Genomic DNA, 17,948 nt, shown 5'->3' with positions numbered 1-17,948 from the left:
AAAGGTATTCCTAAAGTAAGTCCTAGGAAAGAACAAAACTAGATTAGCACTTAATCAATATTATAAGTGACCCTACAACTCTCAAATATTGTAGACAACCCTGGAACTCTGCGTAACTTCACCTTCCGTGCCGATGGGAATTTTCCATCAGCGTGGAAAATGAGCTCGACAAAATGCGCCACCCAGCGGTGATAATGTTGCGCAATTTGCAACTGCGGCCGACGGCACCCGCGATGAATGCAATTTGCATATTAAAATGCCCGCCGGACCAAAGATCGTCTCAAGATGCGCATTTTTATGCGAGCGCACTTTCGCATACGCTTCGTCATCGCTAATGCCCTCCTTTTCTGCCGTCTCCCTCAAGCGATGCAGGACTTTCGTCGCTCTGAGAGCGTTGGGAAATCGGGCCCATTAGATCGCAACTCTAGGGGTTTCGTCGGTTCGGGTCCGTGTCGCAAAAGAGAGGTGCAAAACCATAAAAAACGAAGATACGATGAACTCGATACTATTTACAGTAAGCCTTTTCTTTTGTGCTTCCATTCCCAACGTAAATTAGATAAAATTCTTACCGCCAACGGACACAACAAGGGGAAAACCCAACGCGAAAGAGGAATGAAAAATGCTAACAATGGCAAAAATGATGGGCGTTGGTCATCGTCTCGGACTTGGGCTTTAGTTCATTACCACAAATTTTCAAATGGGTTTCCCCCCATCGTTGGCGTAGACGTCCACGGGTATGGGCCGAAGGCCTTCCCATCCGAGTGTCCAATACGCATAAGGATGGCGTGAGCCAAGGACTCTTTCACCGGAACCGAGGGCCGAGGAACTCATTAAACTTAAATAAACATCGATATTATCATTCATTTAGTAAAGTTTTCAAATTATTTCCCTCTCTCCCTCCAACCGGACCGCGTCGAGGACGGAGCCAAGGAAGTGGGCCATAAAAATGGATCAAGATGAAGCTGTTACGCCAAAAGACAGAAGGCGTCGGGCATCAATCGCATCGCGTCGTTACTCGCAGCAAACGGAGGAGGGTGGGAAAACCGAAAATTTAGCTCCCTTGTTCTGTTAAGTAAGAAATAATTCCTTCTTCGCCGACGGCATAATAAATAGCTCCCGATCCCTTTGGTTTTGGGCTTCTCGGTAGGCCGGGTTTCGCTGTGTCGGGTTGCTAATTTCGGTATTCTTCGAGCGTTCAAAGCGACTGTTTGCAATTACAATCGAAGGATGATTTCAAGCGATTAATTAAATTAGCCCTTTTTTAACTGTAACTAACGAAACAACCGGACGGGGAAAAGTTAGCCGATGGCAGAAAAGCGGCGTTGGCGAAGTGACTTTAATCAAACGCAAGTATTCCAAACGAATGATGGACGTTGTGCCATTTTTAAGTAGTAAAACAAACATTCAATTTTCATTTTTGAGTTTTATGGTCCATTCGAGCGCTCGGTGGTTCAAATAACCTCCTGGAAAGCCATTCTTTATATAGACCATTTACCGTTAAAAGAATCCCAGCATGTGCACCAAGACTAGCATCGAAAAGCCATCCATTAGAGGCAAGTGAGAACGAGTTCATCATGTCATTATAATTCGATCCCACACATCAATCATTCGCCTGGCCATCACCATCGTCATCATCGTGATACTTTTCTCGTTCCCGTTCCGTTCGGACTCGAATGCATTTTGGTTGGAAACATCCCTCATCGTTGGATGGCCTCAACCGTCGGTTTGATTGCAATTTAAAAGTCGTTTTCCCGCCACGCGCAAAGATCGGTCGTCTGACACTCACCTGACGGTCGCTGGCCCGCTGCCCAGATCGTACGTAAACTCGGCGTAGCCCATGTTGAGGCAGAGCGAAATGTAATCACCGTACTCGTGGTGGCCACTGTACAGCAGCAGCCCATCCTCCAGCAGCGGCTTGATGATGATCTAGCTCCGGCAACGAGGCGGGTGGTGGTGGTCGTTAAGCGCACGGGCATGGATCGTGGATCGATTTCAAATGCATTTTCCGGTTGGTTTGTTGTTTGGCAGCCAAATTGATTGCCAGGCGCATGATGGAGGCGCCCGGTGCCGCACGGGTTTTCGGGGTTGTTCGGTGGCGGATTTGGCAAAAGGGCACATTTCCACCGGTCGGCGGCGTGTTTTCCCGCGTGGCATTATATGGCAACCGGCGTGCCAAAACCCCCGGGTGGTGATAATGATGCCGATGTCGATGATTATGTTCCGTAGTTCGCAGCGCCGTCGTTGTTCGGCGATGTTGATGAACAGCGATTGAATCGAATGTTGTGTCGGTAAAAATGAAAGGATATGCGCGACGTGTTTATTTGCAGGGGCAATTCATTAGCGCATCGATATAGGACACCATCCGGTACACGGCACACGGTTTGTTGTTCATCGAGAGAGAGAGAGCGGCAGCATCGGAAAGAGACACAACAAGAAATAAAAGCATGGATTAGAAAACTGAAACTGAAACTGAAACTATACTCCACGTAGTTTTGGATGTAGAAATAGAGATAGTGTGTGTGTGTGTGAAAGAGAGAGAGAGAGCTATTCCACGGCCCATAATGAACCTGATAGGTTAATCTAGCGCTTGCTCGTCGGAACCGGGCTAAATTAACAAACAATCAATGTCCAATAGATGTACCGTTTGTGTGTTGCCTGCACGCCAAAGCATCTCTTATCATTAGCGGGCCGAGCTGAAATCCGGTTGCTAGTGGTGGATGTAATTTATTCCACCATTGTTTCACAGCCCCCCCCCCCTCCCTCCCTCGATGCACATGATTTATCCACTGCACCACCCGCGTCCCAAAGGGGTGGACGCGGTGTATTGATGCAAAGTGTAATTAGACCTCAAATTGGTAAACACCGTTGATTTATCGTAGCATAAATACCCATTTTCGCTCGCGTGCAATGGTCTAACAACTACTAAACCGGTCCAGTGAATGGCCAGGCCAGGCCACACTATGTGCCAAACGCGCTGTGTGTGGTTGCTTTTAATTTAGTTATGCAAATGAGCTGGAAAATGTCCATCCTGGGGGTTACTTTTCTCTCCTCCGGATGGCTTACGCAGGGAAAGTTTATTGGCTTGGATTAATATTCTTTTCCAGCTACCTGCTCTGTGCAAACTATAACATAATTTTATTTTGCCGGCTTATTTATGGATCTATTAGATGTGCATGAAAAATGGATAAATGGGCTAACAAATTTTTAGATTTAAATCTAATCTCAATCTCTCTTTTTCTCATATTTTAATAATTTATTTTGATTTATTTCTGAAAAAAAATATTATTGCATAAAAATCACCCATAAACATACCTTTAGCTCAAACCAAATGATGCAGCTATCACCGAGCGGTGCATAGCGTAAATATGACGATCCGTTGAATGAAGGCACCTGTGGAAAAATTCCAAAGAAAAATGATGTATCGATGGGTTGAAAAACTAGGACGGTATTGTGTATGAAAAATGTTCCCTAAAACTGGAAAAAATGGCATCGCAAACGAATTTCCAATTGGTTCGGTTATGATAGTGGGAGCGTCTACGACCCAAACACCATCGACGCCACAAAGCTATCGTTTTCCACTTTTCTCTCCACCCGTTTAGTTCATTCTTTCATTCACCTGTAGAAAGATTTCGAAAAGGAACACCAGTCGTAGAGAGTTCGAGCCAGATTTTTTTTCCTAGCTGTTTTTGCACTTCACATCGATGCCGGGTGGGAAGTAGTTGTTCACCTGTTCGCCAGGTTCCACATGCCACTCTTTTAGTTGCACACTCTCGCGCGCTCTATTAATCACGTACCTGTAAATCCAGTCGCATCTCGCATAAATCACCGCCAAATCCTAGCGGACAGAGACAGATGGCGCCGTCATCCGACGGTAGACATTTTCCTCCATGCTGGCAGGGATAGCGACTGCACCGATCGGTGATACATTCCTCTGCAGACGGTTCAGTTTTTTTGCCCACGGTTGGCGATGAGGGAAGGGGAGAAGGGGACAACCCCACAGACACCACAGGAACGCGTCACGGTAGCATTATCATCGTGATGGTTCCATATTTTCCATTTTCCATCCGCACATCGGTGTTGTTTTGTTTCGTTTGCGGATCGTGAGTGAGACACGAGTTGTTGTTTGTCGTTCGGTAGGATTTTTTTACCATCCCCAATTGCATTTGCATCCATCAATTTGCGTTTCATTTCACCATTATTTATTATTTAATCCCGCGCGCGTTCGTCGCAGAATCGAGTGGAAGGCGTAAACGGGAAGAAAGAAAAAGAAAACGGAACATGAAAGAACTGTTTGCAAAACGTTCCGACCGAATTCGTAATTCTAGCCGTCAGCGAATTCGTTTCCACACACACAAACAGACACATTTTTCAGAACAGTTCCGAACGGCGTGAAGGAAGAATTCTTCGAAAGTAAAAATTAATTATCATTTAATTAAATTGTAACGCCGTGCGATCATCCCCGGCGTGAAAAACAGAAGGAGGAGAGAAACTTTATACAAAACGGAGAGAAAATAAAATAACACAAAACATCCCGTGGAAACGTGAAAAACCCCCCCGGGCCTGCGAAAAGGCCCCTTTCTCCGGTCGAAACAGTTTCCGCTTAATTCAGTTATCCCGTGGGCGCGCCATTCCGGCCGGCGGCTTGCTAATGGAATGAACTTTAAAATGAAAAACTGCAGTAAACTTTGGAGCACCAGCATCCCGGTTGCGTTTTGCTTCCAGTGGGACCGATGTTTCCGGTGCATCCGGCATAAGGAAGGTGTTGAGCGTCGGTCCGACCGGTTTATACCGAAGTGTAAAGTTGGCGTCCAGTGGACCCGATGGCGAGGGGATGATGACAACGATGACGCGAATGGTCGACTTTCTCGCGAACAAGGTACGTCCGAGGGGAACCGTCTTTAGTCTTTAGTTGGACAGCGTTGCATGGTGATGAGCTCATGGAAAAGTTTAGTTGCAATGCCAAATAGAGTTCTCGTCTCAAAAATACACCTAACAAAGCTAGATTTAAACAAAAAATCAGCAGTGTAAAACCATTTATTAAATATTATCTGATAACTGTAGTTATATGAAAGTTTGTAGTTAAAATGAAACTTTTCATAAGTGGTTCCTGTTTTAGTAAGACAAATAAATAATAAAAACCCTTTCTTTGCTAAAACGGTCATTTACATCGTTCAACAGACCGAGGGGAAAACTAAAGTGACTAAATTATTTGCAACACTGATCCGGACGTGTGAACCTTAAAAAAACGACACAGAATAAATACAGTCTATTAAATTATCCAAAACGGTGCCGTAAGTCTCTGCTGCCAGTGTCAACAACCCGTTCTGGACGAAAGTGAAAGAAAGTTTCAAATGAGACAGCTTTTTTTTGGTCGATGCTCTATTTTTGACTTTTCCCTCCCTCGTTCAGGATCCGATGTCGTTGTCGTATCATCGTGCTTTCCATAAACAAGCGCGGCATCGAAAAACCGATGGCCGGGGAAAAACAGGCGAGATATCTAATCCAAAAACTGAACGAAACTAATACCAACAAAAAAAAAACGGAACGCTAAAAAGTGAAAAGGGTGAAGAACTTATGCCACCGACACTTTTCAACCCCTTGAAAGTCCTCCAACTTCGCGTCCGATCGATGATGGTGGAGTTGGAGTTTTTTTTTTTCTTTCACCTCTGACGTGCTTTCGACTTTCGTGGCACCGTCAAACTTGTGAAACTAATTTAGTAAAAGTTTTCTTTCTCGCTGCATGCCATTTGGTGAAGAAGTGTAAAAAAGATGAACCCTTGGCGTCAGCGATATGCCACTGAATGGAAGGAACTGTTTCCTTCTTATCCTTCTGCCGAAGATAGGAAGATTTGTCAGCGAATTTTCGGTTCACAGTTTTGTTTAGCCTTTTTTGTCTGCTCTAATTTATGTGTTTACCCTCATTGAAACTGTTTGAACCACAGTTTGACACTAAAAAGGATCAACCCAAACCAACGAGTCGAACTCGCATTTGTTTTACTGAATCCAATGATCCGTAAGAAGAATCGTATCACTACTTTTCATAATATCTTCGTCACATACTATAATTTGTGAAATTGTTCCACGGAATTAGATCTAAATGCAATCGCACTTATTAGTGAGTAAAAATAGAGAAACTAATTACTCAACCCTAACTTCTGTAGAAAAATGTTTGCTTGAACATAGCATTAGGGCTTGAGCTAAACGACACAATACAAGGGTTTCTTTTATTTGATTCTCTTGATATCCATCGTGATACGATTGAAAATCAAGAAAAAATTAAGTACACCACCTCTTAAAGTTAAAATCTAGAAAAGGTTCATCTTTATCTACGTCATCTACGACAATCGGTAAATTATGGCATTTTTCACAGGTCAATGAAAATTGTGTAGAACAAAAAAGGAAAAAGAAAGAATAAAATACGGGCGAAAACAAACCCATCACGCTTTCACGCTTGAGTGAAAACGAGCGGAAGGAGAAAAAAAACTAACTAAAATGCGTACGTAGCTTTTTGAAGAAAACAAACTCCGCTCGGAGGTTCAAAAGTTTTCGGCGAGGCCAAGGTATGGAAACGATTTCGTCCACATCTCCTATACCATCCACATCCTTCTACTTACGTATATCGAACCCGTGCGTAACGTCGCCGAGTGGCGCCGGCTGGAAGTTGTAATCGTGGTCATTAGCGACAAACTTTCGGATACACCCGGTAAAGCCGGTGCTGACGGGAAGCTTTCGGTCCAGGCCGGTGATGTTGCCGTAGCCACCGAGGAAAACCGGCTCGCGGAAGGTGATGCGCGAGAACAGCCCCTGCGGGGAAGAACGCAGATGAAGAAGGAGAAAAAAGTGATGGTAAGTAATGAGGGAATATTTCGTACCCAAAACAAAATAAAAACCCCACCCCGCTAAAGTTGGGCATGAATTTTACGGGATAATAATTGACCAAATTATGATGAAACATTATCTTGAAGCCGTGAAAACATTCATCGTTCATGATTTCTGTCGCACCAGTTTTTCCTTGTTGTCAAAATGATAAGAAAACGTGGGTGAGAATTGTTGACAATTTTGAAAAGTATGATGTTCTTTTGATGAGGCGACAAGAAGAAGAAATTTTGAAGAAGATCTTAACTGTAAGAAGCACTCTTTTTACCTAAGGGATATTGTAACTCTTGATTGTGGGAGAAATATGCTCATGGTTTACAAATGACATGATAAAAAACTTTTTACCTCTTATCAACAAGATATTGAGTACTGATCAGGCTATAGAGTATCTAGCGTGCCTTGTTAGATAATTTGTTTAAAGGTCTTTTTAGTGATCTTCTTCGATATGTTAGCTTAAGAATCGATATACTGGTATTGAAGTAATCTGAACTAAACGTTGGGAAACCAAAATCAATTTAATGAGGTTCATAAGAAATCAGCAGCTTATAAAATTGAATTATTGAAATGAATAATTATTACTCGATCTTAACAATTATCTCACTCATCTTCTTGTGGAAGTCATTTTTCGTCAAAGCACTGCGAAACGCTATTGCTCCTTCGAGGCCAACGGATACAATAAATGACCGACCGTGGTGTATGAATATAATCCTTTATAGCCATCTTACGACCCGCTTAATCAATCTCCCATTATTGAAAATATGCCCGGATCGTATCTTTCCGTAATCTGCACAATCACTTATAAGTGAACCGGAGCAGTGGCACACACAGTGCACAAACGCATGGCCCACATTGTCCGTGCCGAATCCGAACTAATATGTTTCACGACCACCGGCTTAAGTGAGTCGTTAATCAGAAGGATTTTACTGGCCCGGAAGGTGGTGGTGTGGACTTCACTGAAAATCACATCGTTCCGTTCACGGTAACGTCTGCACCGAACACCGAACTGGCCCACTGGGCTGATATATTAAGTCATTAGCAGCAAATTGAATCCCCGGCCGGCATTTGTCGGTACGGAGGGTTTCGACTGCACGGTGATACATGATCCGTGAACAGCGTCCACCCGGAGCCGAAATTAGAAGGCACGCAGTCGGCGGAGAGTTCTCGAGTTTCAAAACCTCGAGCCCCGCACCGAGCTCGCGCCGGAAGTTCGGGGGAGGAAAATTTTCACTTCATTTAACATCAATTTTCCCACCGATTTTCCACCCCGTGGTGACTTCTTAGTCGTCAGCTCGTTGTCGTGCAAGAAGAAAGAAGGACCTCGGCTGCCCGATGGGGGTCTACTGCGAACAGGGAAAACCCATGGCACAGTTCACCAAGCTGTTGATCCGTTGATCATAACTCTGGAGGGTACGTTAGCAATATGGTTTACGAGAATTATTTCACGGCGAGCCGAGTTCCAAATAACGCAAAGAACTGACACACCAGTTCATTATTTCCGGGTCAGTGTATGTTATCATTAATTAAAATCTATAATCCACCTTACGCTTGGATACGAATTTGATGTCTATCATTTTTTCGGTTTCACAGATTTGAGGTGAGGTGCAATACCAAATCTTTCCGTACAAAAGGCTTACCGATGTAAAGTGTATGTAGGTGTTATATTCTGTCTTTCATTTGAGTCGGTCTACGGAAAAGTCCTGGGATTAAACCATTTGGTCAAGATTTGAGTTCCGGATAAAGCTTATCTTCATGCTACCCAGCGGGTAAATGGTTCGTAAAAGGGAACCACACCCCGCACAAGGCAAGGATATGTTTTACCAATTTTCATGGAAAGCGAACACATGCATTGACCACTCAATACCACCCAGCACAATGTATTGGTGCAAAGGCTCATCTGCTTGTTGGGATCATTCCTATATTACATTCCCCGGGGCCGTCGCTGCTACCGTCATCCCATCACCACTCTCGCCGCCGTAATCGGCTTCCGGTACTCAATCGATGACAAATGGTTCAATCCGGAGAATTACTTAGCCCGTTCGCACGGAGCAACCCGCTTCATCCGGGGGTGCCGGACGTAGGGCTTCGGCACCACAAAGGACTTCAAGAGCGTCAGGCAATCGAGTGGCTAAAGTCATCTGCCGCTCGGTCGCATTATCACCACCATCGGGCGGGGATTGGATCGAACGGGACGGGACGGCGGGAATTGTTTGTGTCTTCCGGTGCCCAGCTGTAATCTAGAGGGTAAACATAATTAAAATCCCATTGTTTCCGGCCGCATCCGTACCGGAGCAGGCATTAAGCTCTCGAGTGAGGCGTTGATAGGGGATTATGCAACTGGTTCCACCAGCCCCGGGGCATGGAGCGCACTTCCGGGCCGGTCGTTGGTCGCCGGCGAGGAGCTTTTAACCGATACCGACACCGGACCGGCTGCTGTAAAGTCGTTAATTTCGTCCACAACAAGCCCATTGTTTGTGTTATGCGTGTTCACTGTTAACTGGACGGCGCGGGTTGTGGGGCGAGGGTGCGCAAAAATGTCCGATTCTGTGGATGGTTCGAGCCGAATAGGGTAGGTTGTGGTTGATGGGATGGTAAATATTATCTTAGTAAGATGTTGCTCTCACCGTCTTTGTTACACAGGCAATGTTATTCCCGCACCGTAATTGTCCATTAGTAGGGAAAATAATTAAATACAGCCTGCTTTACATGGATGCAGCAATAATAATAATAAACATTTTCCCTTTGTGCTCTGTACAATAATAGTCAATTTTGATTGTAATTAAAATTAGAAAAAAATTGTAGCATACTTTTCCCTTACATAAAACGCAATCGTTATTAATCTTTGACCTGGGATATTGATTGAAAAATCTTCATTTAGTTTAGTAGCTGAAGTTCACAGCAGTTTAAGAAACGTTTACGTTTTAATGCGTCTTGAACGGGTTCTCAAAGTTATATTTCACGCGTTAACAATTTTATAAATACCCCCCCGCTAGGGTAGCATAATAGGGCACCATTATTTATTTCGAAACATGGCACTGGAAGCTATATCCGTTTCTCCACCTCTGCCAGCCACCCACACCCACACAGACAGACAGCTCCCCATCCCCCCGGGACCTGTCCGATGCCAATAGCCGTCTTCAAGAAACTTAGCCTTCCCTCAGGCGAATGCAGCGGTGTTGCAAAAATAATCAATTTGTATTCTTCCGCTCCCGTGGCGGCACAATGCTGCAATTTCCTTTCCGCAGCAGGAAAAGCAAGCAAGCAAGCGGGCAAGAAGCCGCCCAAGGAGTGCCCGGAAGCCGGAAGGAACGCTGGTGCCTCTGGTAGGCGTTCGGAGTCGCCTGTGCACACAATTCTTTTGTTGTGGAACACAAACAATCCTGATGAAATTTGTGGTCTTTGTGATGCAACACTGCGCTCCGGCTAGCGATACCACTTTGCCCGCAGTGCCGTTTGCAGCGATCCGGGACGTGGCGAACGATCTGAGCGCCCCGTGGCCGAAGAAAACTTTCTTCCCTTTCGTCTTACCTTCGAGCGGCCCTGCACCCGGTTGCCCTGGTTCAGCACGAGCCACGCGTCCCAGCGGTGCCGGTAGATGGTTATCGTGTTCCACTGGTTCAGGACGATCGTTTCCTCCGACTTGACGCGTCCCATGCCGGAGCCACAGTCGAACCTGTGAACGATTGGTACGGAAAGATTAAGATGTAATATATTGTGGCACTCTGCGAAACAGTTCGTGAACTCAAAATGTTTAAATTTCATTTGTAACATAACAGAAATGGGAAAACGATTGCTCGGGAAAGGGAACTTATAATTTGCCGAACGTTTATTTGCTACAAAGCAGTTGTGTGTTTTAGATTGAGTCCCACCCCGTTCACCACGCTCGGCCTTTGAAGCCGGCCGATATTCTACACCGAAAGCGAAAACTTTAGAGCAATTTCAAAATGCATTTCCCTCCGTCCCCACCAACGCCGAGCAATCCAACGCAATCAGCTTACCGGAGTTGACGGGCGAAGGATTAAAAGAGCAAAGTTTCGCGGCAGTTGACTGGCATCGGGTTTCTACGGGGGTTCTGGTCGTTCCGAAAAACTTTGTCTTCGGCGAGTGTCCGCCATTCCGTTCGGTTTATGTCTTTTGTTAAGGGGAAATACTTTATAAATCATACCGAGCCGCTCGTGGAAGGCGCTCAAATGAAGCTGTAGGAAAGCTGGAACCCATAATTCCAAGTCCAAGTCAGCTTCGTTCGCTGGCAAATGGCAAAAACGGTCCTCCAGTCAATGGTCCCGTTCTAAGCGTCGTTCTTTATTGCCATCGAATGCCGTCGGAACGGGAAAGCTTCCATTCGCAAGGCACAATAAGTACTCAAGACGGGCACTCCTCCTCGCAGGGGACTGCCACTTGCCTTCTCCACTTTCACCTTGGAGAGGAAATAAATAAAACGTGCCTGTAATTTTTCCCCGCCAGCTCCATCTATCATCAATTAAAACTAATTCGTTCCACTTTCACGCTCAAGCAATCGCCATCGATCCATTTATCGGCTCGTTGTTCCTTCGCCGGAACGCTGCCGCCTATCATGACGGCCGATGTGCATGAGGTTATTAGGAAAAGAAAAATTAACATCAATAGATTCTCGATAGGATGCGATCGATAGCTTTTTAGTGGTCGGGGTTACTACTTATTGTGAAGGAGTTATTTCACGACAAAGGATGGCTTGGCCCCCCTCGTTAACATTGCATGAGTGTTTCACAAGACAAAGAGTGTAATTTTTCTTCGAAAATTGCTTTAAATAGTTTAATGCAGGGATCGGCATACATTTCCTAAATAGGGCCAGATTATTAAAAAGATACGGTAAGCGCGGGCCGGATACCTTAAATGGTGATATGATCTTTTCAAAGTAATACTTAACCCTTTTGAATAGTGTATCAACTTTTAATAAAGTACATTAAAAAGAGTTGTAATATAAAATATAAGAAATTTTATCATTAAACTTTTTTAAACAAAATGTATTTGTTTTAAACGATTAAAATTCAACGAAAAGAAGTATGATACTTTTCATTGAACTGTGATCTTTTTTAACAGATACATTTTGGTTCGTTGTACCGTTGCATAATTTATTTTGATTGTTCTGGAAATTATTTCTCTACTCTCATTATTTCAAAGTGTTTTGATTTTGCTGACTTACTACTGACTTACTACTTGACTACTGACATAGTGAAAATAATTCTGCTACGAGAATTTTTTAATGTTGCGAGACTTATTTTACATCTTTGTTGATCATAGTTATTTTGGATGCATAGTAAACGAGTTTTTCCCCTCCGGACTCATGAGACTAGGAAATTTTAGCACGATCAATAAAGCAAATTCGATAGAAAAAGTCAATTGAAAATTGTAGGAGGAATTCACTTAGTATTGAGCACTTCTTTCAACAATTTGTTTTAATTTTTTTTTTTTCAAAAAACAACTGACATCGTGATAATGTCAAAATTTAGATGGGTTTCCCTGGGGACCCCTGGTTTAACGATTTAATGTTACTTAAGTTATGTTACTTAATTACTTCTTAGTAATTAAAAATGTTTCTAAGTCATTTCCTATGATAACTAAAATTTTACACGTAGTACTTTTTCCTCACTTAAGCCTTTCAAACACCTTGACAAACTATCGGTGCAGTATAGGTTTCGATAGTTGCTTAACAAGACAAGAACGACCGAGAGCAAGTGTCTGCCGCCTGGAAGCATGAAAAATGGCTGGCAAATATTTTTCATTTACCGCAGCGTGCCCAACCATCGTCCTTGGCATCGGTAGCACAGGCGCGCCCCGTGCACTATTCGAGCACCATTTCCGCTTCCTGTCGGGAAGTGCTTACACACATACGTTCGGGACAGCAACAAACGGACAGCAATGTTGGTGCCTCGCTCAGTAGAAGTGGTTGACACACACACAGACACGGGCGAAAATGTACGGCGAAAAGGGAAGCATCGGCGTGCTCGGCGATGATCCGTTCGCCTGCAGTTTTGGGGCCACCGGCCGGAACCCTCAACCGAGGCCCGGCTGTCGAAGTGGTTCAACACATACATTTATCTTGCATAATTGAACATTCCTTCGAAATTAATGTACACATAAATATCAGTTGCCAGCTGATTTATGGGCGCAAGTTTTTGTCTCCGACACCGGGAGCCGACCGGGCGCCAACAGGCGCATCCCAATTTGGATTCGTTATCCCGAGGTACTTTGACGATACAAAGGTCGATGTTTAACAGTGGGCGGTGGTGAATCCACTCGAGATGCATAGAGAGGTGGACGATCAAGAGGAAAGTGTTGATTGACTAATGATCATGCACTAAAGTCTAGTTTTTTTGTTTCAAGACAAAGTGAAGAAAAATCTGTTCGAAAATAAAATGTGTACACACAATTTAACTTATAATGTGTTTAGCTATATTTTTTGCTTTAGCAAAAACTTATTCAATAGCTTCTTTAAAAATAAATTCTAGCACCCCACCGAGGGTTGAAAAGGTAAATAAAACATTTGAAAATGTCATCAAATCAATTCAATCAACCCAACAAAATGAGCTCGATGTCGTTCTACGGTCCTGTGTTTGTTCACGGCGCTGCGTCCACCTTCCAATCAAAATACATTTTATTTCGTTTCGCTAGCGGAAAAAGATCCGCCCTGACGGGATGTATGATTTTTCGCTGAAACGATACGACGAAACGACGTAACTTCACGGCACGATAAAAAAAATTGGGAAAAGAAACCGTCCCGTGAGCCGAGAATCCGCGAAAAGCGGATTGGAGAAAGAACAAACCGTCGTGCTGAAAGGGAAAAAAAGCATCACCCAACCCGGGCCCAAGCTGAACGTAAGCTAAGTCAATATCCTTTCGCCTGGTCCGCTCGGCGCGTTCCGGTCGAACGGAGGCAACCATTTACAGGACGCCGGCAGTAACTCGATTAAGTTGTTGACAAACATTCGCCGAATTGCTGTGCGGCGCATTTCAGCACCGGGAAACGTCCGCGTCCAATAGCGTGCTACTATCGATTCAACTCCTGGAGCACTACCCACCGTCACTATCTACGAAACCGGATGGCGTCCTACTAAACGGTTCCCCTTTAAAGGAGCAAACAGTAGGCGGGTGTGTGTCTGTGTGTGTTTGTAAATTAAGCGGACCCAACACAAACAAACAACGCCACCGGAATGGATCCATTTTAAAGTGTTGAGCAAAGTTGAGCCGCAAACGGTCGGATGGCAGATTGCGGAGTGGGTGAAATGGGAAAATGGGTTTTTCGTTTGCCCACTGGTAGATTTTTGCGTTTTTCACAAGAAGTCATTTGTCGGTAACACTAATGGGGATTCATTAGTGAAAGAAGCATATAAAATACGGAATTTTGAAGCATGAAACAACATGCACTATAATATTGCAATAAAGTTAAATTAAACGCCCACCAAACATTGCGACCGAAAATATAGCAGAATGCATCCGGAAAAATCTTATCTACATGCAAGCTCCAGTAAATAACGGCAAACATAAAAACAGAATGTTGTACAAACAAGCGAAAATCAAACGTCAGCTAAATGAAACGTCATACTCGGCAAAATTCAAAAAGTAAATTGGAAAAATACACACACAACAACAAGCACAACAATAACGAGCGTGACAACCACTTACCAGAACTCGACGAAGCCTTGATGGAGCAGCAGGGCCATAAAATCTCCCGTCAGATCGTCCCGTTCGCCCGTTAGCAGCAAAATCCCATCGAAAGACTCGGGCCGAAACTCGACGTGCAGCTGTGGGGGTTGGGGAAAAAAACCGGGTAATGGTAAAGTAAAATGGTTACGATGCCGGCAAGTGTCTGCCACCCAGGTGAGCGAGAAAATGAACCCATTTCAACGTACCCAACGCGCGGGAAAGCCGGGAAAAGCAAACAGATACACATCGCGCCTCCGTTGCTAAAATGGCCAATCGTGGAGTGGCGAAAAACGAACGCGCTTGCTGAAGCGCGTACGCAAGCTAATCGTTCGTAATCCGACGAATATTATTTCACCAACTGTGCGATCGGTGCAGTTTTCCGTGGAAAGTATGAGCAAAACAGTGCAATACTGTTGCGGTATTAAACACCTCGTTTTTCATTAAACCTTGATTGTTAAAATTTTTGAATGTTTTCAATGGAAGTGATCAAAAGAAACCGAGCGTAAACAGTAATTCTGCTGTCGGAGTGTATTTTGTGATCAATGTTTATTTTATGGTCAATGGGGTTTTGTTTGATGTTGGTTTCCGGAAAAACAAGCACAATCCAATGCTTCAAAATTATTCCACATCAATCAAATAATTCCTGTGCAGCGAACGGTCTAGGTGTGTTATCCCTTGTCAGCTTGTTCCGGATTATTTTATGAAACTAAATTTCCCGAAACTTGTTTTTTGCTTTCGATCAGCTTAGGGCACTGAGTGCAATCGAGTCAACATTCGCAACAAATGCATCCCACAAGCAGCCGATTTAATCGTTCGGATGAACGCTGAAGCGTACGTACGGTTCGGCAAAAATGTATTTGCCATCGGTGTTAAACCAACAAACGCCACTAAACAAAAGGGGAAAAGAGAAGAGCCACGAGGGTTTGGAAGAAAAATCGAAAACCCTATACAAACATAAACGCAAAACGAACGAAAAATAACCCCGAACGAACAAACAGCTACAAAACTCAACAAACACCGTACAACCATTTTCAAACATTGCATTGTTGTAGCTCCGGCGTGTTTTGAGGTCAAAATGCGAGTGAAAAATGTGATAGCAGGAAGAACAACACCAACAAGGACTCTCAGGCGCACACCGGGCAAGGTGTTACCACACACAGCAGGATCGGGTATTATTGGAACAAAAAAGGTGGCCTTTTTTCGTCCCTTCCCGGCCGCGTACCCCGTTACGGGGTTTCTCCGCGAAAGCATAACAATAACGGCGAAGCGATTTTCTCGCGAAGGAAAATTACCTTCATCGCTCCACAATGCAGCATCCACATGGCTGTGGGTGTTTTGAAGGTTGGAAGCGTTGTTGCAACCACCCACTGTCCCCTCCGGCCACGCCTGAAATTGAAAAAGGGTGTGCAGCAAGGTGCACCCGCGAGCATCTTGCGCCGTTCGAAACCCATCCATTCCGGGCATGTTCGACAGAAATAGAACTGCGGCCAGATCATCCTTTGCAGAGCAGGGGAGGAAAATCGGTGAAACGTTGGTGGTGCATCCTCGTTTGTTAAAAGAGTTAGGCGATTTTTTGTTTCCCACTTTCGGTTTGGTTCTGTCCATTTTTGGTATCAAAGAGCGCGAGGTCAGTTCGTTCGGCGCTCGTTTATATTTCTGTGGCTTCGACATTCGGTTTGTCGCGTCGGTTTTTGCGCGGACCTTGGCCGTTTTTCGCATCATTGCGTGGCTGTTCGGGGTTGTGTATCTGCATGTGTTATACTAGCTAAGCTCCGGCCAACATTGTGTGGATCGGACGATAGGGGTTGATGGGGACATGATAATGATAACATAACTGGATCGTCATACAGATGCACAACGGTCTCGTTTGGTGCCCGATCAAGGACAATAAAATATTTAAACTGTGTTCTAACCCTTTGGTTTACTGTAATTTCAAAAAACTACATTGTGAATTTTACCAGTAAGAACTAAATTTAAGGTTCTTCCGTAAAGAGCAGGTTCAGATCTCAGTAAAAAACATGTTTAAATTTTATAATGATACGAACTTTCACTCTTATATTTGACCGCAAGTAACATAACTCCCACTCAGTGTCCAGCTTGGCTACGATCCCATTGGCATAGCGCTTCGCGAAACCGTAACCACGGTGTCGGAACAGAATTGACATTGATAGGGATGTTTCTGGTTGATGTTTTTGTTTTATTTTACACGTTTTCGAACTGATCGAAAAAGAAGAACATAAAACCAGCCACCAACGTTCCAGCCACGTTCACAAAAGCTCCATAAACTGATCCTGCAAAACGGCGAGATCGTGGAAACGTCCGAGGTTGAAAATTTGAAATCGCTCACACCAACCACACACGCTGGCCAACATTGAAAGGCATTGATGAGTGCCGGGTTGTGGTCTGACATGCCGGAGAATGGCGGAAGTAATCACCGTTTTAAAATTGCAAAGAGAAACTGCATCGCTTGCGGCATTCGCAGCCGTGAACGCGTTTTCCACCGTTCACCAGTTGGATGATGTAACGTACATGAAGGAAGGGGTCATTCCCACCCAACTAATGAAGCACATTATTAACTTTTACCCTGAAAGCACGTTAAACTATCAGGACGCTTCAATGCGTATGGTACTTGGTCGAGAATTGGTTCGCAGGTGCGATCCCCATTGAAATCACGGGTTTTAAGGTTTCCTGGAATACATTCATACCTGGACATGTTTGTAGGCTCCTCTCAGAGCGGGAAATGCGACCCACGAATGTTGGCTGAAGCGAGGCGTGTTGATTTTAGTGTCTGAAAAGAGAAAGCCAAGAGTGTTTTTATTAGTTTAGTATGATTAGTTAATCATCTAAACGAAATAGCTTTTTGCTTTTGTTCTACAGTTAATCGTTTGTTGTACAACTGAGAGTCCTTTGCCGCCATTTTTGTTCACAAGAGATCACAAAACATCATCACACCCAGCATAAATGGCATAAAATGGCTAGCCGGAACTTTTTCTCGGAATGTTCGTTCGTCTGTGAACCGTTTTCCTTCAATCAATCTAATTACCATTCGAGCGAAAACCAATGATGCTGGATGAATTGTTTCCCCGGCGGTAACAATCACCCGCAATCTGTCGACGCGAACCACCAGCATTACGCAGCACAATTCTATCGACAGAACCCCCACCCACTCACCTATACACACACACAAAGAAATACGCACTTGTTTTGCCATGAATCGCCTCCGAAGAATCGGCTCCGAACCATCTTCAACCGAAAACCCGCAGATATGTTGAGTCACCGAAACTAAAGCCATCTTATTGGATTTTCCGGTTACGCTACGACTTGAAAGGAAAAGCTCGCCGGCGAAGCGATCGTCGCAGTTGTCAGCGAAAATGTTTGGCCCACCACTGAGG

General features: G+C 44.3%; 1 protein-coding gene across 1 annotated transcript in view; it reads right to left on the bottom strand.

Annotated features, from left to right (window-relative positions):
* LOC131294149 (uncharacterized) overlaps window positions 1–17,948 on the bottom strand; it is a 97,106-nt gene that overhangs the window by 18,033 nt on the left and 61,125 nt on the right. Inside the window, exons 5-11 of the mRNA XM_058322195.1 lie at window positions 17,262–17,344; window positions 14,536–14,654; window positions 10,402–10,546; window positions 6,615–6,804; window positions 3,795–3,931; window positions 3,313–3,390; window positions 1,787–1,926 (exon numbers count right to left, since the gene is read on the bottom strand). Coding sequence (XP_058178178.1) covers window positions 1,787–1,926; window positions 3,313–3,390; window positions 3,795–3,931; window positions 6,615–6,804; window positions 10,402–10,546; window positions 14,536–14,654; window positions 17,262–17,344 — 892 coding nt within the window. The remainder of the gene's footprint in view (window positions 1–1,786; window positions 1,927–3,312; window positions 3,391–3,794; window positions 3,932–6,614; window positions 6,805–10,401; window positions 10,547–14,535; window positions 14,655–17,261; window positions 17,345–17,948) is intronic.

Source organism: Anopheles ziemanni, chromosome 2, assembly GCF_943734765.1.
Source record: "Anopheles ziemanni chromosome 2, idAnoZiCoDA_A2_x.2, whole genome shotgun sequence".
In the NCBI taxonomy this organism is placed as follows: domain Eukaryota; kingdom Metazoa; phylum Arthropoda; class Insecta; order Diptera; family Culicidae; genus Anopheles; species Anopheles ziemanni.
This window is presented reverse-complemented; position numbering and strand designations above follow the sequence as displayed.